Source organism: Oncorhynchus gorbuscha, linkage group LG09 (assembly GCF_021184085.1).
Source record: "Oncorhynchus gorbuscha isolate QuinsamMale2020 ecotype Even-year linkage group LG09, OgorEven_v1.0, whole genome shotgun sequence".
NCBI classification, from domain to species: Eukaryota; Metazoa; Chordata; class Actinopteri; order Salmoniformes; family Salmonidae; genus Oncorhynchus; species Oncorhynchus gorbuscha.
In genome coordinates, this window is record NC_060181.1 from 85,510,101 (window position 1) to 85,535,840 (window position 25,740).

The 25,740-nt window shown below is 45.0% G+C and overlaps 1 protein-coding gene across 1 annotated transcript in view; it reads right to left on the reverse strand.

Annotated features, from left to right (window-relative positions):
* Positions 1-400: 400 nt before the first annotated feature.
* The window catches only part of uxs1 (UDP-glucuronate decarboxylase 1), a 101,287-nt gene continuing 75,947 nt past the window's right edge, over positions 401-25,740 (reverse strand). The window contains exons 11-15 of the mRNA XM_046363743.1: positions 19,855-19,898; positions 3,197-3,257; positions 2,537-2,594; positions 2,265-2,368; positions 401-1,271 (exon numbers count right to left, since the gene is read on the reverse strand). Coding sequence (XP_046219699.1) covers positions 1,137-1,271; positions 2,265-2,368; positions 2,537-2,594; positions 3,197-3,257; positions 19,855-19,898 — 402 coding nt within the window. The 3' untranslated portion in view covers positions 401-1,136. The remainder of the gene's footprint in view (positions 1,272-2,264; positions 2,369-2,536; positions 2,595-3,196; positions 3,258-19,854; positions 19,899-25,740) is intronic.

Below are 25,740 nucleotides of genomic sequence, written 5' to 3' on the forward strand. Positions count from 1 at the left end.
CACTTCTCCCCAGTCTAATCGAATGGCCCCCGGCTCCTGCTCCAGATCTGGCTTTTCTCTAAACTGTCCCCTCTCTCACACTTCTCCCCAGTCTAATCGAATGGCCCCCGGCTCCTGCTCCAGATCTGGCTTTTCTCTAAACTGTCCCCTCTCTCACACTTCTCCCCAGTCTAATCGAATGGCCCCCGGCTCCTGCTCCAGATCTGGCTTTTCTCTTCCTATCGCTTTACACCAGCTGCTGTTCTGTTTGTATTGTTTGTTTGTCGAGGATCAGTATCAATAAAGACTGACTCATTGCTCAGCCTCACATTATTGACTAACCTCCCCACCTCCAGATTGGAACAACTACCAGAATAGTAACACCAAGGTTTTTAGAAGTGACACACACACACACACGGGAGACATTTATTGGAAATATTTTATTAAAATACCATTTTCACCTAAAATTGATTATATAAGATTTCTGGATTTCCGATTTGACAGTAGAGCTTTCACAAAGGTTATCCCAAAAGTCACTCAGAACCACAAGACACACACACACAGTGACACAGAAACACACTCTTGAGTGGCGTGTGTGTGTCCAGGCTTACAGCTCACTGCACAGCACCAGAGCAAGTGTAGAAGGGGGCGGGGCCTAGTACACCCATCTGAGGCTTTGAACAAACCAACTCACTCTCCTTCATCCCTCCTCGCTTCTCATCTTCTCGCTTCTCCTCTCCGCCAATGTTGCAATGGTTGGAATACAAAGCAGTCTTACGTAAGAGCCAGGAATCAATGCAGGTAATAAAATAGACCACGTCAACCGAGCAAAACAAATGACAAACTGCACAGTGTAAACAATGCAACAAAACACTTCTCTCAAGCCTGATCTTAAATAACAGCCTGTATTGACAAAAAAACCCAGAGTGCAAGACTGGGTTCTGATCATTGTCAGTTTTTTTAATTATCTGTTTGTGATTCTATTCTTGCTTTCAGGCATGTTTGTGTCTGAAAACATCGCCCCGGGGGAGTGTAAAAACCACAGCAGACACAGGAACATTTCTTCTTTGCGCCAAACTCAAGAGAGTTCTGAGGGTCCTGGGTCCTCCTGTGTCACAGCAGCCTTTGGGGATGGTGTGACCCTTGACCCCTTGAGCTCAGTTGTGTTGTCTTGGTCGTCCTTTCTTCTGGCGGGCTGCCTTGGGCTTGGGGATGTACTGGTTGTTGGCCTGGTGCTCCAGCTCCCGGCTGAAGTACTGGATGGTCTTGTTCAGGCCCTCCTCTAACGGCACCTGGTAACACAACAACACACACGTGTTACAGAACATTATCGTATGTGTAGTAGACGTATGATGAAATGCATTAGGAGTGTGTGTCTAGCCACGTGTGTATTTGGCTAAGGTGTATGTAAACTTCCGAATATATATATTTGAAGTCGGAAGTTTAGGCATGTTTGCCAAATACATTTAAACTCAGTTACACAATTCCTGACATTTAATCCCAGCAAAATTTTTATTTGTCCTTTTAATTGTTTAAATTGGGTCAAATTTTTCGGGTAGTCTTCCACAAGCTTCCCACAGTTAATTAGGTGAACTTTGACCCATTTCTCCTGACAGAGCTGGTGTAACTAAGTCAGGTTTGTAGGCCTCCTTGCTCGCACATGCTTTTTCAGTTCTGACCACAAATGTTCTATGGGATTGAGGTCAGGGCTTTGTGATGGCCACTCCAATGCCTTGACTTTGTTATCCATTTGGAAGATCCATTTGCAACCAAGCTTTAACTTCCTGACTGATGTCTTGATGTTGCCTCAATATATATCAACATCATTTTCCTTCCACATGATCCCATCTCATTTGTGAAGTGCACCAGTCCCTCCTGCAGCAAAGTACCCCCACAACATGATGCTGCCACCCCAGTGCTTCACGGTTGGGATGGTGTTTTACGGCTTGCAAGCCTTCCCATTCTTCCTCTAAACATAACGATGATCACTATGCCCAAACAGTTCTATTTTTGTTTCATCAGACCAGAGGACATTTCTCCAAAAAGTATGATCTTTGTCCCCATGTGCAGTTGCAAACTGTAGTCTGGCTTTTTTAATGGCGATTTTGGAGCAGTGGCTTCTTCCTTGCTGAGCGGCCTTTCAGATTATGTTGATATAGGACTCGTTTTACTGTGGATATAGATACTGTGGTACTGTAAATACGAAGTTGTGTATGTACGCACGTTTGTGTCTAGCGTGTGTGTGTGTGTGTGTATCTATCTAGTGTGTGCGTGTTCATACTGACCACAGGTTCCCAGCCCAGCATCATCTTGGCTTTGCGAATGTCGGGACGGCGTCTCCGAGGGTCGTCCTGCGCCTCTGGAAGGAATTGGATCTGACTGCGGCTCACTAAGTGTGTGTGTGGCGGGAGGAAGGAAGGAGACAGAAAAGGGTACAGGTAGGTACAATCCAGACAGAGAACAGCAGCGATCTGGTATATTTGAAGAGAAAGGGGAAGAACAAGAGTAAGAGAGCAAAGGAAGAAGTGGATGAGTGGTCTGTTGATCTGACACTCACCGACCAGACTCCTGATGAGCTCAGCAAACTCCAATATGGTGTGTTCTTCCGGGTTCCCCTACAGGCAGATTACATGAACCAACACAGAAGATCAATACACACACAGGAAGACGAAAGTACACACACACCCTTTCAGAAGCAATTTAGCTTCTGTGTGTTGCAAACAAAAACAATAGTTGTGTCTGTGTGTGTGTGTGTGTGTGTGTGTGTGTGTGTGTGTGTGTGTGTGTGTGTGTGTGTGTGTGTGTGTGTGTGTGTGTGTGTGTGTGTGTGTGTGTGTGTGTGTGTGTGAGAAAGCAGGGCAATGTGGTGGATCAGAGCCAAAGTGTGTGTCAGTAATGCACGTCAGTCAGCCCTCTACAAGAACTCTCCTACTGCTCTGAGATCTCCATCCATTCCATTTCCAGACAGGTACTACAGAAAACTGGTTGGTTGTACTGCTACAACATGAAAAACAACTATTATACTCTGGCCTAGATAGTTGTGTGTGTGGAGAGGTCTTAGGTTACCATATAATGTATTCAATATCAAAAATTGATAAAAGTAGTACTATAATATGGTATTGTTTTTTTTAGCCAAACATCAGACATGCATCAGTTCTTTTTGACAATTTGAAATACATGTAATGACAGACAGAGGATACCGGTAGGTTGGATTTACCAGGTTGACTGGGCTGCTAATGTTACTGTTCATCAACGACACCAGACCATTCACTAGATCACTGGAGGGAGGGAGAGAGGGAGAGAGGGAGAGAGGGAGAGAGGGAGAGAGGGAGAGAGAGAGAGAGAGAGAGAGAGGAGAGAGAGAGGAGAGAGAGAGAGAGAGAGAGAGAGAGAGAGAGAGAGAGGAGAGAGAGAGAGAGAGAGAGAGGAGAGAGAGAGAGAAATAATCAGTTATAGAACCCATTGCCCTTTATGGTTGTGAGGTCTGGGGTCCGCTCACCAACCAAGAATTCACAAAATGGGAAAAACACCAAAGTGAGACTCCGCATGCAGATTTCTCCAAAACACCAAATAATGCATGCAGAGCAGATTTAGGCCGATATCCGCTAATGATCCAAATCCAGAAACAGAGCTGTTAAATTCTACAACCACCTAAAAGGAAGCAATTCCAAAACCTTCAATAGCAAAGCCATCACCTACAGAGAGATTAACCTGGAGAAGAGTCCCTATGCAAGCTGGTCCTGGGGCTCTGTTCACAAACACACCCCACAGAGCCCCAGGACAGCAGCACAATTAGACCCAATCAAATAATAAGAAAACAAAAAGATAATTATTTCCAATGTGTCAGTAATTAACAAAAAAAATAACAGAGCAAACTAGAATGCTATTTGGCCCTAAACAGAGAGTACACAGTGGCAGAATACCTGACCACTGTGGCTGACCCAAAATTAAGGAAATCTTTGACTATGTACAGAGTCAGTGAGCATAGCCTTGCTATTGAGAAAGTCAACCGTAGGCAGACCTGGCTCTCAAGAGAAGACAGGGTATGTGCTCACTGCCCACAAAATTGTGGAAACTGAGCTGCACTTCCTAACCTCCTGCCAAATGTATGACCATATTAGAGACACATATTTCCCTCAAATTACACAGGCCAAACACAGAATTCGAAACAAATTCAATGTTGATAAACTCCCATATCTACTGGGTGAAATACCACAGTGTCGAATTACAGCAGCAACATTTGTGACCCGTTGCCACAAGAAAAGGGCAACCAGTGAAGAACAAACACCACTGTAAATTCAAACCACATTTATGTTTATTTATTTTCCCTTTTGTACTTGAACCATTTACACATCATTACAACACTGTATATAGACATGATGACATTTCAAATGTCTTTATTCTTTTGGATCTTTTGTAAGTGTAATGTTTACTGTTAATGTTTATTATCTATTTCACTTTCTTTGGCAATGTAAGCATATGTTTCCCATGCCAATAAAGCCCGTTAAATTGAAATTGAATGGAAAGAGAGAGAGAAGTGAGAGGTGTGACAGAAAGATTAATACCCCCAGGCTGTGGTGTGAAAACAGAGATCACACTCAGTACAATGTTACATCAACTGCCATGGTGCTAAGATGAATACCCAGTCACTGTTTCAACGCTCCTAAACTTCATTGGCTTCGCTTTGACCAAAAAGAATCTGACAAGGCCGGTAAGAGCTTTTAATTATCTCCAGATAAAACATTCAACCATTAGCAGGTATGTAGATGGCACACAGTACATTCAGCCATTAGCTGGTATGTAGATGGCACACAGTACATTCAGCCATTAGCAGGTATGTAGATGGCACACAGTACATTCAACCATTAGCAGGTATGTAGATGGCACACAGTACATTCAACCATTAGCAGGTATGTAGATGGCACACAGTACATTCAACCATTAGCAGGTATGTAGATGGCACACAGTACATTCAACCATTAGCATGTATGTAGATGGCACACAGTACATTCAGCCATTAGCAGGTATGTAGATGGCACACAGTACATTCAGCCATTAGCAGGTATGTAGATGGCACACAGTACATTCAACCATTAGCAGGTATGTAGATGGCACACAGTACATTCAGCCATTAGCAGGTATGTAGATGGCACACAGTACATTCAACCATTAGCAGGTATGTAGATGGCACACAGTACATTCAACCATTAGCAGGTATGTAGATGGCACACAGTACATTCAGCCATTAGCAGGTATGTAGATGGCACACAGTACATTCAGCCATTAGCAGGTATGTAGATGGCACACAGTACATTCAGCCATTAGCAGGTATGTAGATGGCACACAGTACATTCAACCATTAGCATGTATGTAGATGGAACACAGTACATTCAGCCATTAGCAGGTATGTAGATGGCACACAGTACATTCAGCCATTAGCAGGTATGTAGATGGCACACAGTACATTCAGCCATTAGCATGTATGTAGATGGCACACAGTACATTCAACCATTAGCAGGTATGTAGATGGCACACAGTACATTCAACCATTAGCAGGTATGTAGATGGCACACAGTACATTCAGCCATTAGCAGGTATGTAGATGGCACACAGTACATTCAACCATTAGCATGTATGTAGATGGCACACAGTACATTCAGCCATTAGCAGGTATGTAGATGGCACACAGTACATTCAGCCATTAGCAGGTATGTAGATGGCACACAGTACATTCAGCCATTAGCAGGTATGTAGATGGCACACAGTACATTCAACCATTAGCAGGTATGTAGATGGCACACAGTACAGTCAACCATTAGCAGGTATGTAGATGGCACACAGTACATTCAGCCATTAGCATGTATGTAGATGGCACACAGTACATTCAGCCATTAGCAGGTATGTAGATGGCACACAGTACATTCAGCCATTAGCAGGTATGTAGATGGCACACAGTACATTCAGCCATTAGCATCTATGTAGATGGTGCATTCAACCACTCATGAAAACACTACATTAAAAAGGCCCATCATTTAAAAAAAAATATATCAATATTAAACTATTTGTGGGTAACAATTAAGTACCTTACTGTAATACATTTCCATTCAAATGGGTAAAAATGACCTTTTAGTAAAAAAATTAATACTTTTGGACCGTCTGGGAGTGGTCTGAGTGGGGAGGGGGAAAGTGAAAACTCGCGGTTATTGGCAGAGGTTTGGAACTCTCTCTGTTATTGGTCTATTAACTACCATGATGTCACCATGGAAAGACGAAACTCCCGCCCATGCAAACCTGCTGACGAGAAGGTTCTGTGTAGATTGTATTTTCAACCAACAACTATCAGGAAATAACACTGACCAACACTTTTCACACTTTTACAGTGTTGGTTTCATCATCTGTTGTACAATAATGATACAAAACAATTTTGACTGGACTGTGCTTTCAATGGCGTCCTAATGATACAATACCTTCAGAAATATTCACACCCCTTGACTTGTTCCACATGTTGTTGTGTTACAGCATTCAGAATGTACCATCTACAAAAAAATACCCCATAATGACAAAGTGAAAACATGTTTTTAGACATTTTTGCATCTTACTACATTGTACAGTCTGAACATTACCCCACCACCCCTCTCCGTTCTCTCACCTCACCCCCCACCTCCCTGTTCCTGTGCTGGTGAAGGACAAAGGAAGCCGCTATAGAAAACCCTCACACTCCGTCTCTGTGCTTTGTCCACAGTAGAGATGAGAGAATAGCAGAAAAGCACAAAGACAGACAGACAGGAAATACACTGAGAAAGAGTATGTGTTGTCAAGGACAGTGCAGTGGTACAGTATGTCAGGAGGAGCCAAGAGACACAAAGACACACTATTGATTTATGAGAGTCATTAGTCTGGTTCCATTTTCACCCTGAGCTGCTCATTACCCTTAAAGGAATAATCCACCCTCTAAAATCAGAAACTCCTGTCAATTTTGTGAAAGCCCATGTTCTATCAGTAGTTAAAATAAAATGTCTCCGTATGATTTAACTTCTAAGTGGTCCATCTGTGAAATCAGGAAATTGTGTAGGAATGCGTCATAGCTACATTGTTTTCATTACTGGAGATAATGGGGGATAATACACTACATTTCATAACGCTTTTAAAACAATTACCGACACTCCAGATTGATCAGTCAATAGATGGTATGGGCATGCTGTCTAGAACACATCAAATCAGTTTCTAACATTGTGACAAAGTATATATTTTGCTTTGATGTGCTCAATCTAAACAGTGTACCAAATTATTTAATTCAGTTTCTCCTACAGGTACCATCTTGCAATGTGCCAAGTGTGGAAAGGGGCCATTGTTGCCATAGCAATATAGTCTGCACTGGCTCTGGGCAGAGAGGAACTGCAAGCTGAACTCTGTGACATAGACTCCTAAATTGATAGCTGTAAAACCACCTAAACAAATTGCACTAACTAGCTACTTCAGATGCTGATATTGACTTTGGTATTATTGTGTGTAACTAGCTAGCCAGCCACCCCAGAGAGAAAGCATTGCATTGAGTTTTGCAGTCGACTTGAGCTGCAACAGATTTCCAATGATTTTCACGTTGGTACAAATCTTATCAAATCGACACAATGAAACATTTGTTGACCAAATTCAAATGAGTGGATTTGTCTATTTCAGCTAAAGTTGTTGCTGACAGGCATATAAAATCCAGCACACAGCCATGCGATCTCCATAGACAAACATTGGCAGTAGAATGGCCTTACCGAAGAGCTCCGTGACTTTCAACAAGGCACCGTCGTAGGATGCCAACTTTCCAACAGTGTCTGTTGGTCAGATTTCTGCCCTGCTAGATCTGCCCCGGTCAACTGTAAGTGCAGTTATTGTGACATGGAAACATCTAAGAGCGATAATGGCTCAGCCAGGAAGTGGTAGGCCACACAAGCTCACAGCCAAGTGGGTACAAAGTAAAATGGGACCGCCAAATGCGTACAATGTAACAATCGTCTGTCCTCGGTTGCAACACTCACTACCGAGTTCCAAACGGTCTCTGGAAGCAACGTCGGGATTAATGAAATGGGTTTCCATGGCCAAGAATCCGCACATAAGCCTAAAATCACCATGCACAATGCCAAGCGTCGGCGGGAGTGGTGTAAAGCTCGCCGGCATTGGACTCTGGAGAAGTGGAGAAGCCTTCTCTGGAATGATGAATCACGCATCACCATGTGGCAGTCCGACAGACGAAGGTGGGTTTGGTAAATGCTAGGAGAACGCTACATGCCCCAATGCATATTGCCGGCTGTAAAGTTTGGTGGAGGAGGAATAACGGTCTGGGGCGGTTTTCATGGTTCCAGTAAAGGGAAATCTTAATGCTACAGCATACAATGGCATTCTAGACAATTCTATGCTTCCAACTTTGTGGCAACAGTTTGGGGAAGGCCCTTTCCTGTTTCAGCATGACAATGCCCACATGCACAAAGCGAGGTACATACAGAAATGGTCCCCTCAGCAATGTTCGCACATCTAGTGGAAACCCTTCCCAGAAGAGTGGAGCCTGTTATACAGTGCTTTCAGAAAGTATTCAGACCCCTTGACTATTTCCACATTTTATTAAGATACAGATTTATTCTAAAATGTATTAAATTGCTTTTCCCCTCATCAATCTGCACACAATACCACACAATGACAAAGCAAAAACTTGTTTACAAACCCCCCAGAAATATCACATTTACCTAAATATTTAGACCCTTTACTCAAGACTTTGTTAAAGCACCTTTCACAGCAATTACAGCCTCAAGTCTTCTTGGGTATGACGCTACAAGCTTGGGACACCTGTATTTGGTGAGTTTCACCCATTCTTCTCAGCATATCCTCTCAAGCTCTGTCAAGTTCGATGTGGAGCATTGCTGCATAGCTATTTTCAGGTCTCTCCAGAGATGTTAGATCGGGTTCATGTACGGACTCTGGCTGGGCCACTCAAGGACATTCAGAGACTTGTCCCGAAGCCACCCCTGCGATGTCTTGGCTGTGTGCTTAGGGTCGTTGTCCTGTTTGGAAGGGGAACCTTCATCTAAGTCTGAGGTTATGAGCGCTCTAGAGCAGGTTATCAAGGATCTCTCTGTACTTTGCTCCATTCATGCTGCCGCCACCACCATGCTTCACCGTAGGGATGGTGCCAGGTTTCCTCCAGACGTGATGCTTGGTATTCAGGCCAAAGTGTTGAATCTTGGTTTCAACAGACCAGAGAATCTTGTTTCTCATGGTCTGAGTCTTTAGGTGCCTTTTGGCAAACTCCAAGCAGGCTGTCGTGACTTTTACTGAGGAGTGGCTTCCGTCTGGCCAATACCGTAAAGGCCTGATTGGTGGAGTGCTACAGAGATGGCTGTCCTTCTGGAAGGTTCTCCCATCTCCACAGAGGAACTCTAGAGCTCTTTTAGAGTGACCATCTGATCACCTCCCTGACTTCCATTTAAGAATGATGGAGGCCACTGTGTTCTTACTATTGGTCGACCGATTATGTATTTTCAATGCCGATAGTGATTATTGGAGGACCAAAAAAGGTAGACACCGATTAATCTACCGATTTTTAAAATTTATTGGAATAATGACAATTACAACAATACTGAATGAACATCTATTTTAACTTAATATAATACATCAATAAAATCCATTTAGCCTCAAATAAATAATGAACATGTTCAATTTGGTTTAAATTATGCAAAAACAAAGTGTTGGAGAAGAAAGTAAAAGTGCAATATGTGCCATGTAAGAAAGCTTTCCCTGAGGCCTGGACGGCCCCGACCTCTTTCCCTGAGGCCTGGACGGCCCCGACCTCTTTCCCTGAGGCCTGGACGGCCCCGACCTCTTTCCCTGAGGCCTGGACGGCCCCGACCTCTTTCCCTGAGGCCTGGACGGCCCCGACCTCTTTCCCTGAGGCCTGGACGGCCCCGACCTCTTTCCCTGAGGCCTGGACGGCCCCGACCTCTTTCCCTGAGGCCTGGACGGCCCCGACCTCTTTCCCTGAGGCCTGGACGGCCCCGACCTCTTTCCCTGAGGCCTGGACGGCCCCGCCTCTTTCCCTGAGGCCTGGACGGCCCCGCCTCTTTCCCTGAGGCCTGGACGGCCCCGACCTCTTTCCCTGAGGCCTGGACGGCCCCGCCTCTTTCCCTGAGGCCTGGACGGCCCCGCCTCTTTCCCTGAGGCCTGGACGGCCCCGGCCTCTTTCCCTGAGGCCTGGACGGCCCCGGCCTCTTTCCCTGAGGCCTGGACGGCCCCGGCCTCTTTCCCTGAGGCCTGGACGGCCCCGGCCTCTTTCCCTGAGGCCTGGACGGCCCCGGCCTCTTTCCCTGAGGCCTGGACGGCCCGCCTCTTTCCCTGAGGCCTGGACGGCCCCGCCTCTTTCCCTGAGGCCTGGACGGCCCCGCCGCTTTCCCTGAGGCCTGGACGGCCCCGCCTCTTTCCCTGAGGCCTGGACGGCCCCGCCTCTTTCCCTGAGGCCTGGACGGCCCCGCCTCTTTCCCTGAGGCCTGGACGGCCCCGCCTCTTTCCCTGAGGCCTGGACGGCCCCGCCTCTTTCCCTGAGGCCTGGACGGCCCCGCCTCTTTCCCTGAGGCCTGGACGGCCCCGCCTCTTTCCCTGAGGCCTGGACGGCCCCGCCTCTTTCCCTGAGGCCTGGACGGCCCCGCCTCTTTCCCTGAGGCCTGGACGGCCCCGCCTCTTTCCCTGAGGCCTGGACGGCCCCGCCTCTTTCCCTGAGGCCTGGACGGCCCCGCCTCTTTCCCTGAGGCCTGGACGGCCCCGCCTCTTTCCCTGAGGCCTGGACGGCCCCGCCTCTTTCCCTGAGGCCTGGACGGCCCCGCCTCTTTCCCTGAGGCCTGGACGGCCCCGCCTCTTTCCCTGAGGCCTGGATAGCCCTCCCTCTTTGCGTAGATCACACATATTCATTACTACAACCATGGCGACTCAGAATAACTGCTTTACATTCCTTCACGTTGTGTGTGTGTGTGTGTGTACCGATTATCCTGAACAGACTGGTGATGAGGTAACTCACATGTCGAGGAGACGGAAGTGGAAACCAACGCGAGTTTAACACACGTCTCAGAGTAATTAAGAATGATGAACGCATTAGGCACAGCTCATTAAGGACACTGGTTTGCATATGGATAGAGCAGATTATGGTGACCCCTCACTTCCCCTCCATCACTCCTTTATTCATTAGATGACTTCCTCCCCTGCTCCAGGTGCAGTTTGTCATCGTTGACAGCGGTGACAGAGGCGGCCTAGGGGAGCTGTGATGCTGTTTCGGCATATTGACACACTGATTGTGTCTATCTCTATGCCTCTCCAGACCCAGACAGCTAACCTCCGATGATAGTGTGTGTGTGTGTGTGTGTCTCCGTGCACAGGAGTCATGTGATTATTTTTAAACTAAGCTGCTTCAGTCTTCTCCTCCTCTCAGCTCTCACGGGTCAGAGAACCTGTCTAGGTCTGGCTCAGGTATCTGGGTCTGGTATCTGGGGCTTCAGTGGTCCAACAACACAGCAGTCCACTGGCTGTTATGCCAGAAGAGTCACAAGATGAGCTGAGTGCATCAGGGGGAAGTAACTCAGGCTTATTACTGCACTCTATAACACACTCTCTTAATTTAGTTGACACTTACACCATTCTAGAACACACACAGTGACCCACACAAGTGCAAGCATGTGCTAACACACAAGTTCACAATTCACACACACGTTAGTCATTTAGCAGACGTTCTTATCCAGAGACTTACAGTTAGTGTATTCATCAAAAGCTAGCTAGGTGGGACAATCACATCTCAGAGTCATAATCAGCAAGTTAAGAATTTCACTGTACTTGTGCATGTGATAAATTAATAAAACGCATGCACGCACACTCAGTCTCTCTTCCAACACAAGGGACAAATTTGGACATCCTCTGAGGGCACAGTTTTGAATACAAAATATCTGTCATTAAAGCCAGATTTATTAGTCTGATTTGTGAAGGTCTACTGAGAGATACAAAACAGGATGGACCAGAGAAGCTAACAAAATACAGAGATAATAAACAGACACGTCCATCACAGAGATCCAACACAACACAGACACGTTCATCAGAGAGATTCAACACAAACACGTCCATCACAGGGATCCAACACAACACAAACACGTCCATCACAGGGATCCAACACAACACAAACACGTCCATCACAGGGATCCAACACAACACAGACACGTCCATCACAGCGATCCAACACAGACACGTCCATCACAGGGATCCAACACAGACACGTCCATCACAGGGATCCAACACAACACAAACACGTCCATCACAGGGATCCAACACAACACAGACACGTCCATCAGAGAGATTCAACACAACACAGACACATCCATCACAGGGATCCAACACAACACAAACACGTCCATCACAGGGATCCAACACAACACAGACACGTCCATCAGAGAGATTCAACACAAACACGTCCATCACAGGGATCCAACACAACACAGACACGTCCATCACAGGGATCCAACACAACACAGACACGTCCATCACAGGGATCCAACACAAACACACACAGACGAAAGTACCAAAGGACCATGGGTGTGAGAAGTGTGTGTGTGCTCGCATGTGAGTGAGTGAGTGAGTGAGTGCGTGCGTGCGTGCGTGCGTATGTATGTATGTATGTATGTATGTATGTATGTATGTATGTATGTATGTATGTATGTATGTATGTATGTATGTATGTATGTATGTATGTATGTATGTATGTATGTATGTATGTATGTATGTATGTATGTATGTATGTATGCATGCATGCATGCATGCATGCATGCATGCATGCATGCATGCATGCATGCATGCATGTATGTATGTATGTATGTATGTATGTATGTATGTATGTATGTATGTATGTATGTATGTATGTATGTATGTATGTATGTATGTATGTATGTATGTATGTATGTATGTATGTATGCATATAAGCGCCCAAGGCCTGCTTCGGATATCACACGTGGCCAAACACATGGTGTTGTGTCAGTGAGTTAGAACACCCAGGTGGCAGACAGGCTCCTAAAGCACCAAGGGGCTTTGGGTGGAATTAGAACTCAGGGAACACACATTCTGTCGACGGGAGATAAAAACACACCCAGCAACACGCAATCTAGACAACATTTACCTTTTGTCTGCTTCTTGATCCCAGTGCAAGAAAAGTACTGTCTGGAAACAAAGCTCACGATATGCTATAAACACCTTGGACATGGAGGAAGAACCAACACCAGACAATATACCATAACACCAACACCAGACAATATACCATAACACCAACACCAGACAATATACCATAACACCAACACCAGACAATATGCCATAACACCTTGGAGCTGGAAGAAGAACCAACACCAGACAATATACCATAACACCAACACCAGACAATATACCATAACACCAACACCAGACAATATACCATAACACCTTGGAGCTGGAAGAAGAACCAACACCAGACAATATACCATAACACCAACACCAGACAATATACCATAACACCAACACCAGACAATATACCATAACACCTTGGAGATCCAATCAAAGCTTATTTGTCCCGTGTGCCGAATACAACAGGTGTAGTAGACCTTACAGTGAAATGCTTATTACAGGCTCTAACCAATAGTGCAAAAAAGGTATTAGATGAACAATAGGTAAGTAAAGAAATAAAACATCAGTAAAAAGACAGGCTATATAGAGTAGATACAGACACCGGTTAGTCAGGCTGATTAAGGTAGTATGTACATGTAGATAGGGTTAAAGTGACTATGCATATATGATGAACAGAGAGTAGCAGTAGTGTAAAACAGGGGTTGGTGGGTGGTGGGTGGCGGGACACAATGCATATTGCCCGGTTAGCCAATGTGTGGGAGCACTGGTTGGTCGGCCCAATTGAGGTAGTATGTACATGAATGTATAGTTAAAGTGACTGTGCATATAAGATAAACAGAGTAGCAGCAGCGTAAAAAGAGGGGTTGGGGGGGGGCACACCATGCAAATAGTCCGGGTAGCCATTTGGTTACCTGTTGAGAAGCCTTTTTATCCTAGACTTGGCACTCCGGCACCGCTTGCCATGCAGTAGTAGAGAGAACAGACTATGACTGGGGTGGCTGGGGTCTTTGACATTTTTTAGGGCCTTTCTGTTTCAGTTTCCTGCCAGGCACGGAAACTGCTCGGCCTCCGATCGCAAGGCACTACAGGGCAATGCGTATTGCCCAGTACATCACTGTCAGAGGAAGGCCCTAAAAATTGTCAAAGACGTCAGCCACACCAACATTTCACTGTTGATTAGGGCCTGTAAGTAAACATTTCACTGTTGATTAGGGCCTGTAAGTAAACATTTCACTGTTGATTAGGGCCTGTAAGTAAGCATTTCACTGTTGATTAGGGCCTGTAAGTAAACATTTCACTGTTGATTAGGGCCTGTAAGTAAACATTTCACTGTTGATTAGGGCCTGTAAGTAAGCATTTCACTGTTGATTAGGGCCTGTAAGTAAGCATTTCACTGTTGATTAGGGCCTGTAAGTAAGCATTTCACTGTTGATTAGGGCCTGTAAGTAAGCATTTCACTGTTGATTAGGGCCTGTAAGTAAGCATTTCACTGTTGATTAGGGCCTGTAAGTAAACATTTCACTGTTGGTTAGGGCCTGTAAGTAAACATTTCACTGTTGATTAGGGCCTGTAAGTAAGCATTTCACTGTTGATTAGGGCCTGTAAGTAAGCATTTCACTGTTGATTAGGGCCTGTAAGTAAACCTTTCACTGTTGATTAGGGCCTGTAAGTAAACATTTCACTGTTGATTAGGGCCTGTAAGTAAACATTTCACTGTTGATTAGGGCCTGTAAGTAAACATTTCACTGTTGATTAGGGCCTGTAAGTAAACATTTCACTGTTGATTAGGGCCTGTAAGTAAGCATTTCACTGTTGATTAGGGCCTGTAAGTAAGCATTTCACTGTTGATTAGGGCCTGTAAGTAAGCATTTCACTGTTGATTAGGGCCTGTAAGTAAACATTTCACTGTTGATTAGGGCCTGTAAGTAAACATTTCACTGTTGATTAGGGCCTGTAAGTAAACATTTCACTGTTGATTAGGGCCTGTAAGTAAACATTTCACTGTTGATTAGGGCCTGTAAGTAAACATTTCACTGTTGTATTTGGCGCATGTGAAAAAAATACCTTGATTTGATACTAAGCACAGATAAATAAATAAATAAAGATTCCACATATTTTCCAGACCTGAGCTATTTAATGTAGGTGTTTTATGTATTACATTTACTTGTGGAATGTTACCGAATAGATAACAACAATAGAAAGAATAATCTGGTGTCATTGGTAGAGAGCCAGGTGGAGAATGGAATGAAAGTGCACTGTACTGTAAGTACGCAACAATGCTGTGGGCCTGGTGGAACACTGGAATACAAAAGAAGCCATCCACACTTGATGGGCTATCAGCAAGACATAAGACTTGCCGAGTTTAGGGACTTTAAATGTATTAATGGATGTTTGCGAGGCATGTCACTTCACCCATCTCTTTGCATAGCCCACAACATGCACTCTTTTCTAACCCTATCTGAATGGATCCATAATAAATTACTATGGGAATAAATATCACCGAATTACATAAATATTGCAGTAAAGTAGGCTAATGCAATTGAAGACAACAAATGGCTTCTTACTGAAAAACCCCAAAGTCATCCAATTGTTCTAATAGGATTTGAAGCAATAGCTTACCCGTGTGTGGTCAACTATTTCAGCACCGTTTCGCACTGTTTTGAGACAAGCATGGAAACTGGTCTTGATAAATCAAATCAGATTCTTATTTTCACTGTATCTCCATTTGAGTATAGGTTAGCCTACAATTAGGGTGTGGAAATGTTAGGTTTATTTTGCTCTTCACTCTGAGTTGCTTAGTAGCCTAGGCCTACTCCCGACCGGTCTCGTTGTACAGCGCCATTTCCCCCCGAAAGGAAACGCTGAGGCCTACATAGGCTACTGTAAAATGTATTTTTCTTGGAATAGAAACACCATAATATTATTCAATTTAATTCAGCTATATTTCTAATTGTATAACCAGCACAACAAATACAATAATCATTTACAAACAAATTATTATCAATCCCATATAGTCTGTTGTAACAAAAACAGTTTTTAAAGTCTCTATTACAGCCAAAATGAAAAAGTCAAATGCATTCATTATTTCAATCACTTTAGCCGACATGTTGCGGTTTATTCAATGTGTAATTATTCAAGGCTCCATTTGTTATTTTGTTTTATAACTAAAATGCTTGACCCTATTTAAAGACATGGATGACTTGTATGATGTGTGATGCACAAATGAATGATTGATATACTGTATATTGATGTAGGCCTTTCTGACAATAAGTAAGTTAGGCCAAAACAGCTACAGTAAACAGGACTCCTAGGTCTACAGCTCCATGCCATTTCAATAACTTAGCTTCTCAAAGACGCCCTCTGGTGGTCAAACTAGTATTAAATGGCAACAATGGCTGACAGTAAAATACTATGACGTTGTGCCATCCCATACCGCAGCACCCTGCGCTGCAGTATGACGCAACTTTTAAAGGAAGAACCACTGTACAATATGTGCATGTTTGCACAAGAGAGTGCTGCCGTGCCTGTGAGTGAGTGTGTGGGTGCGCCTGTGCGCTCGTGCGTATCTGCTCGCACATACAGTACCAATCAAACATTTGGACACCTACTCATTCAATGTTTAAATTATTTGTACTATTTCCTACATTGTAGAATAATAGTCAAGATATCAACACTATGAAATAACACTTATGGAATCATGTTGTAACAAAAAAGTGTAAAACAGAACAAAATATATTACTTCAAAGTAGCCACCCTTTGCCTTGACAGCTTTGCTCACTCTTGGCATTCTCTCAACCAGCTTCACCTGAAAAGCTTTTCCAACCATATTGAAAGAGTTCCCACATATGCTGAGCACTTGTTAGCTGCTTTTCCTTCACTCTGCGGTCCAATTCATCCCAAACTATCTTAATTGGGTTGAGGTCCGGTGATTGTGGAGGCCAGGTCATCTGATGCAGCACTCCTTCACTCTCCTTATTGGTCAAATAGCCCTGATACAACCTGGAGGTGTGTTGGGTCATTTTTCCATTGAAAAACAAATGATAGTCCCACTAAACGCAAACCACATGGGATGGAGTATTGCTGCAGAATGCTGTGGTAGCCATGCTGGTTAAGTGAGCCTTGAATTCTAAATAAATCACAGACAGTGTCACCAGCAAAGCCCCCCAACACCATCACACCTCTTCCTCCATGCTTTACGGGGGGAAGGCATGCGGAGATCATCTGTTCACCTACTCTGCGTCTCACAAAGACACGGCGGTTGGACCCAAGGATCTAAAATTTGGATTCATCGGACCAAAGGACCGATTTCCACCAGTTTAATGTCTATTGTTTGTGGCCCAAGCAAGTCTCTTCTTCTTATTGGTGGCCTTTAGTAGTGGTTTCTATGTAGCAATTCGACCATGAAGGCCTGATTCACGCAGTCTCCTCTGAACAGTTGATGTTGAGATGTGTCTGTTACTTGAACTCTGTGAAGCATATTTGGGCTGCAATTTCTGAGGCTGGTAACTCTAATGAACTTATCCTCTTTAGCAGAGGTAAATCTGGGTCTTTCTTTCCTGTGGTGGTCGTCATGGGAGCCAGTTTCATCATAGTGCTTGAGGGTTTTTGCGACTGCACTTGAATAAACTTTAAAAGTTCTTGAAATGTTCCGTATTGACTGACTTTCATGTCTTAAAGTAATGATGGACTGTTGTTTCTCTTTATTTATTTGTACTGTTCTTTCCATAATATGGACTTGGTCTTTTACCAAATAGGGCTCATCTGTGTACCACCCCTATCTTGTCACAACACAATCTGCATTCCAGGTGACTACCTCATGAAGATGGTTGAAGAATGCCAAGAGTGTGCAAAGCTGTCATCAAGCTGTCCATCATCACCACTAACACTTTTTTTGGTTACTACATGATTCCATATGTGTTATTTCATAGTTTTGATGTCTTCACTATTAGTCTACAATGTAGAAAATAGTAAATATAATGAAACACCTTGGAATGAGTAGGTCGGTCCAGACTTTTGACTGGTACTGTATTTGCGTCTCAGCCACTGTAGCATAATTAGCGGTGGTAGGTCCAAGTGGCTTGCTGCATGGAAAGGAATGCAGTGGCATTTAAAAAGCCACTGAAGTTTACCAGGCTGTATGTCACACTAACAACCACTATGCTCCTACTGTGAACAGGCTCAAACTGGTCTGATCACATTATCAACCACTATGCTCCTACTGTGAACAGGCTCAAACTGGTCTGATCACATTATCAACCACTATGGTCCTACTGAGAACAGGCTCAACCTTTTAACATTTCACCGCTACTTAGTGCTCTGCCCGTGTTCTTTCAGAAGAATAAACATGTCACCCAAAGTCTGGACTTGGTAATGTAACGCGGGTGGGTAGGGAAATGGGACTCTTAAGTCCACCCAAATCCACTGATTCACAGACTATGGAAGTCATTAAGCAAAGTCAGGCTGTCATAGGACCTGGTTGAGAGAGGTGAAAACTTAGAGGAGAGGTTGCATCAAGCTGTTTATACAAGCCTAATTAAAGACATTCACGTTCCAGGTAAACGGTTGCCCCGAAGGATGATAGGAGAGCTTCAAATACCCATCCTCCTTTGATCTCGCTCCTTCTAAATTGCAGAATGTTTGTGTGTGTGTGTGTGTGTGTGTGTCTATGTGTGTGTGTTGTGTTGTGTTGTGAGATCAGACTGCACCGTCGATGAAAGCAGGGCTGATTAAATTATTCTCCAAAGATCATTCAAACACACACACACAGACATGCACACACACACACAGACAGATATGCACACACACACACACAGACAGATATGCACACACACACACACAGACAGATATGCACACACACACACACAGACAGACATGCACACAGCAATCGCCAAAACCTTTGAAGTCTGAGGATGTGGATGAGGCGGTGTGTGTGTGTACGTGATGAAGAGAGAGAGAGAGGGGTGTTAGCATTTTATCCCACCACCTTTGTAATCTAAAGCAAATATTACCTTTCTCTCCCCTAAAAAAACTTGTGGTCGGAGTTCCCATGTCCAGCCAGCCGCCTGTCCATTGCCTCCAGATTCCTGCGAGTGTTACAAAGTTGATATATCCAGACCCCTACACCCCTCCAACCGAGCCCAACTATCAGTCTGTGTGAAAAGCAAACACTGACGCCTTTCAAATGAACAAAGCCATTTCCACCTTTGAAATACTGTTCCTTGAATTCAATTACTAGAAAGAATTAGTGATCTTTGGGAAGATTCCCTCCCTGGTTATCCAACCTTTCCTTAGAAGAGAGAACATGCATGCTAAATGGTCTGGGCCTTCAGAGCCCATAGAATATTAACGCTACCACATACCACCACAATGTTCTGCTGAGAGACAGACACCTGCATGCACACACACCCATATCTGCACACACACACAAACACACAAAGTGATGATAACCAAATTGCTCAGGCATGGGTTTTTTGCTTCCCCTTTCCACTGAGAGACATCGTGTCTGAAAGAGAGCGCGACATTTAAGCTACCCGGCGGGCCGTCGGTCTTCTGCCCGTATCCACTGAATACAACACCTGAATACACAATTCTAATCCAATCTGTCGGACACATTCACAGAAACAGCATGCAGAGATACACAGACAACAACAAATGGAGAGCAAGATAAAAATGTAAGCTTCTGTGAACAGTGTGTTAAATGTGTTCGGTCAGGCTTACCTCACATACTGGAAGGCCCTCGTCTGGGATCCACTACCATACACCTATATAAGGTACAAGGTGATATGAAACAATCTTATTCAGAATCAGATTCTTGACAGAGAAAGACAGGCAGGTGTTACATGACTGATCAGAGAGACAAGTCTGTCTGTCCATCTGTCTGACTGAGTGAATGAGTGATGGTAATACTACAGCTGGTAGAGTGTGTGAGATTGAGAGGAAACGTATGGGTGAGGAGACCGTGAGAGTGGTAGAGAGTGATGAAGTGAGAGTGACAGAGAGAGAGAGAGAGATAGTGATTTAGAGTGAGAGTGACAGAGATAGTGATACAGAGTGTCAGTGAGAGAGATTTAGAGTGAAAGTGACAGAGAGAGAGTGATTTAGAGTGACAGAGAGAGAGTGATTTAGAGTGACAGAGAAAGATAGTGATACATAGTATCAGTGACAGAGCAAGTGAGAGTGATTTAGAGTGAGAATGACAGAGAAAGTAGTAACAGAAGTAACAGTGGCAGCAGTAACAGCGGTAACAGTGTAGTATTAGTAACAGTGTAGTAGTAGTAGTAACAGTGTGGTAGTAGTAACAGTGTAGTAGTAGTAACAGTGTAGCAGTAGTAACAGTGACAGTAGTAACAGTGGCAGTACTAACAGTAGTAACAGTGGTAGTAGTACCAGTAGCAACAGTGGTAGGTGTGGTAGCAGTAACAGCAGTAACAGTTGTAACAGCGGCAGTAGTAACAGTGGCTGTTGAAACAGTTGCAACAGTAGTAACAGTGGTAGTAGTAACAGTGGTAGTAGTAACAGTGGTAGTAGTAACAGTGGTAGTAGTAATTGTGGTAGTAGTAACAGTAGTAACAGAGGCAGAAGTAACAGTGGTAAAACAGTGGTAGTAGAAACAGTGGTAGTAGTAACAGTGGTAACAGTGGTAGTAGTAATTGTGGTAGTAGTAACAGTAGTAACAGAGGCAGAAGTAACAGTGGTAAAACAGTGGCAGTAGTAACAGTGGTAGTAATGACAGTAGTAACAGTGGTAGTAATGACAGTAGTAACAGTGGTATTAGAAACAGTAGTAACAGTGGTATTAGAAACAGTAGTAACAGTGGTAATAGTAGTAACAGTGGTATTAGAAACAGTAGTAACAGTGGTAACAGTGGCAGTAGTAACAGCGGTCACAGCGGTAACATCAGTAACAGTAGTAGTAATGACAGTAGTAACAGTGGTATTAGAAACAGTGGTAGTAATGACAGTAGTAACTGTGGTATTAGAAACAGTAGTAACAGTAGTAACAGCGGTAACATCAGTAACAGTAGTAGTAATGACAGTAGTAATGACAAGAGTAACAGTGGTAATAGAAACAGTAGTAAAAGTGGCAGCAGTAATAGCTGTAAGAGTGGTAGCAGTAACAGTGGTAGTAATGACAGTGGTAACAGTGGTATTAGAAACAGTAGTAAAAGTAAGAGTGGTAGCAGTAACAGTAGTAACAGTGTAACAGTGGTAGTAATGACAGTGGTAACAGTGGTATTAGAAACAGTAGCAACAGTGGCAGCATTAATAGCTGTAAGAGTGGCAGCAGTAACAGTAGTAATGACAGTTGTAACAGCGGTAACAGTGGTAGTAGTAACAGTAGTATCAGTGGCAGTAGTAACAGTGGTAGTAGTAACAGTAGTAACAGTGGTAGTAGTAACAGTGGTAACAGTAGTAACAGTGGTAGTCGTAATAACAGTGGTAGTAGTAACAGTAGTAACAATGGTAGTAGTAACAGTGGTAACAGTGGTAGTAGTAACAGTAGTAACAGTGGTAGTAGTAACAGTGGTAGTAGTAACAGTAGTAACAGTGGTAGTAGTAACAGTGGTAACAGTAACAGTAGTAACAGTGGTAGTTGTAATAACAGTGGTAGTAGTAACAGTAGTAGTAGTAACAGTGGTAGTAGTAACAGTGGTAACAGTAACAGTGGTAACAGTAACAGTTACCACTGTGGCTGTAGTAACAGTAGTAACAGCGGTAACAGTGGTATTAGTAGTAACAGTGGTATTAGTAATGACAGTAGTAACAGTGGTATTAGAAACAGTAGTAAAAGTGTCAGCATTAATAGTTGTAAGAGTGGAAGCAGTAACAGGTGGCAACAGTGTAACAGTGGAAGTAGTAGTAGTAACGTAGTAACAGTTGTAGTAGCAAAAGTAGTAACAGTGCTAGCAGTAACAGCAGTAACAGTGGTAGTAGTAATAACAGTGGTAGTAGTAGTAACAGTAGTAACAGTGGTAGTAGTAGTAACAGTGGTAGTAGTAGTAACAGTGGTAGTAGTAGTAACAGTGGTAGTAGTAGTAACAGTAGTAACAGTGGCAACAGTGGCAGTAGTAACAGTAGTAACAGTGGCAGTAGTAACAGTAGTAACAGTGGTTGTAGTAACAACAGTAACAGTGGTTGTAGTAACAACAGTAAGTGGTTGTAGTAACAACAGTAACAGCAGTAACAGTGGTATTAGTAGTAACAGTAGTAACAGTGGTAACAGTGGCAGTAGTAACAGTGGTAGCAGTGGTTGTAGTAACAGCAGTAACAGCGGTAACAGTGGTATTAGTAGTAACAGTAGTAACAGTGGTTGTAGTAACAGCAGTATTAGTAGTAACAGTAGTAACAGTGGCAGTAGTAACAGTGGTAGCAGTGGTTGTAGTAACAGCAGTAACAGTGGTATTAGTAGTAACAGTAGTAACAGTGGAGTAGTAGTAACAATAGTAACAGTGGCTGTAGTAACAGTAGTAACACCGCGTGGCCGCTGCCACCCTAATCTGGTGGTCCCAGCGCGCACGACCCACGTGGAGTTCCAGGTCTCCGGTAGCCTCTGGAACTGCCGATCTGCGGCCAACAAGGCAGAGTTCATCTCAGCCTATGCCTCCCTCCAGTCCCTCGACTTCTTGGCACTGACAGAAACATGGATCACCACAGATAACACTGCTACTCCTACTGCTCTCTCTTCGTCCGCCCACGTGTTCTCGCACACCCGAGAGCTTCTGGTCAGCGGGGTGGTGGCATCGGGATCCTTATCTCTCCCAAGTGGTCATTCTCTCTTTCTCCCCTTACCCATCTGTCTATCGCCTCCTTTGAATTTCATGCTGTCACAGTTACCAGCCCTTTCAAGCTTAACATCCTTATCATTTATCGCCCTCCAGGTCCCCTCGGAGAGTTCATCAATGAGCTTGATGCATTGATAAGCTCCTTTCCTGAGGACGGCTCACCTCTCACAGTTCTGGGCGACTTTAACCTCCCCACGTCTACCTTTGACTCATTCCTCTCTGCCTCCTTCTTTCCACTCCTCTCCTCTTTTGACCTCACCCTCTCACCTTCCCCCCTACTCACAAGGCAGGCAATACGCTCGACCTCATCTTTACTAGATGCTGTTCTTCCACTAACCTCATTGCAACTCCCCTCCAAGTCTCCGACCACTACCTTGTATCCTTTTCCCTCTCGCTCTCATCCAACACTTCCCACACTGCCCCTACTCGGATGGTATCGCGCCGTCCCAACCTTCGCTCTCTCTCCCCCGCTACTCTCTCCTCTTCCATCCTATCATCTCTTCCCTCTGCTCAAACCTTCTCCAACCTATCTCCTGATTCTGCCTCCTCAACGCTCCTCTCCTCCCTTTCTGCATCCTTTGACTCTCTATGTCCCCTATCTTCCAGGCCGGCTCGGTCCTCCCCTCCCGCTCCATGGCTTGACGACTCATTGCGAGCTCACAGAACAGGGCTCCGGGCAGCCGAGCGGAAATGGAGGAAAACTCGCCTCCCTGCGGACCTGGCATCCTTTCGCTCCCTCCTCTCTACATTTTCCTCCTCTGTCTCTGCTGCTAAAACCACTTTCTACCACTCTAAATTTCAAGCATCTGCCTCTAACCCTAGGAAGCTCTTTGCCACCTTCTCCTCCCTCCTGAATCCTCCTCCCCCTCCCCCTCCTCCTCCCTCTCTGCAGATGACTTCGTCAACCATTTTGAAAAGAAGGTCGACGACATCCGATCCTCGTTTGCTAAGTCAAACGACACTGCTGGTTCTGCTCACACTGCCCTACCCTGTGCTCTGACCTCTTTCTCCCCTCTCTCTCCAGATGAAATCTCGCGTCTTGTGACGGCCGGCCGCCCAACAACCTGCCCGCTCGACCCTATCCCCTCCTCTCTTCTCCAGACCATTTCCGGAGACCTTCTCCCTTACCTCACCTCGCTCATCAACTTATCCCTGACCGCTGGCTACGTCCCTTCCGTCTTCAAGAGAGCGAGAGTTGCACCCCTTCTGAAAAAACCTACACTCGATCCCTCCGATGTTAACAACTACAGACCAGTATCCCTTCTTTCTTTTCTCTCCAAAACTCTTGAACGTGCCGTCCTTGGTCAGCTCTCCCGCTATCTCTCTCAGAATGACCTGCTTGATCCAAATCAGTCAGGTTTCAAGACTAGTCATTCAACTGAGACTGCTCTTCTCTGTATCACGGAGGCGCTCCGCACCGCTAAAGCTAACTCTCTCTCCTCTGCTCTCATCCTTCTAGACCTATCGGCTGCCTTCGATACTGTGAACCATCAGATCCTCCTCTCCACCCTCTCCGAGTTGGGCATCTCTGGCGCGGCCCACGCTTGGATTGCGTCCTACCTGACAGGTCGCTCCTACCAGGTGGCGTGGCGAGAATCTGTCTCCTCACCACGCGCTCTCACCACTGGTGTCCCCCAGGGCTCTGTTCTAGGCCCTCTCCTATTCTCGCTATACACCAAGTCACTTGGCTCTGTCATAACCTCACATGGTCTCTCCTATCATTGCTATGCAGACGACACACAATTAATCTTCTCCTTTCCCCCTTCTGATGACCAGGTGGCGAATCGCATCTCTGCATGTCTGGCAGACATATCAGTGTGGATGACGGATCACCACCTCAAGCTGAACTTCGGCAAGACGGAGCTGCTCTTCCTCCCGGGGAAGGACTGCCCGTTCCATGATCTCGCCATCACGGTTGACAACTCCATTGTGTCCTCCTCCCAGAGCGCTAAGAACCTTGGTGTGATCCTGGACAACACCCTGTCGTTCTCAACTAACATCAAGACGGTGGCACGTTCCTGTAGGTTCATGCTCTACAACATCCGCAGAGTACGACCCTGCCTCACACAGGAAGCGGCGCAGGTCCTAATCCAGGCACTTGTCATCTCCCGTCTGGATTACTGCAACTCGCTGTTGGCTGGGCTCCCTGCCTGTGCCATTAAACCCCTACAACTCATCCAGAACGCCGCAGCCCGTCTAGTGTTCAACCTTCCCAAGTTCTCTCACGTCACCCCGCTCCTCCGCTCTCTCCACTGGCTTCCAGTTGAAGCTCGCATCCGCTACAAGACCATGGTGCTTGCCTACGGAGCTGTGAGGGGAACGGCACCTCAGTACCTCCAGGCTCTGATCAGGCCCTACACCCAAATAAGGGCACTGCGTTCATCCACCTCTGGCCTGCTCGTCTCCCTACCACTGAGGAAGTACAGTTCCCGCTCAGCCCAGTCAAAACTGTTCGCTGCTCTGGCTCCCCAATGGTGGAACAAACTCCCTCACGACGCCAGGACAGCGGAGTCAATCACCACCTTCCGGAGACACCTGAAACCCCACCTCTTTAAGGAATACTTAGGATAGGATAAAGTAATCCTTCTCACCCCCTCCCCCCTTAAAATATTTAGATGCACTATTGTAAAGTGGCTGTTCCACTGGATGTCATAAGGTGAATGCACCAATTTGTAAGTCGCTCTGGATAAGAGCGTCTGCTAAATGACTTAAATGTAAATGTAAATGTAACAGCGGTAACAGTGGTATTAGTAGTAACAGTAGTAACAGTAGTAACAGTGGTATTAGTAGTAACAGTGGTATTAGTAGTAACAGTGGTATTA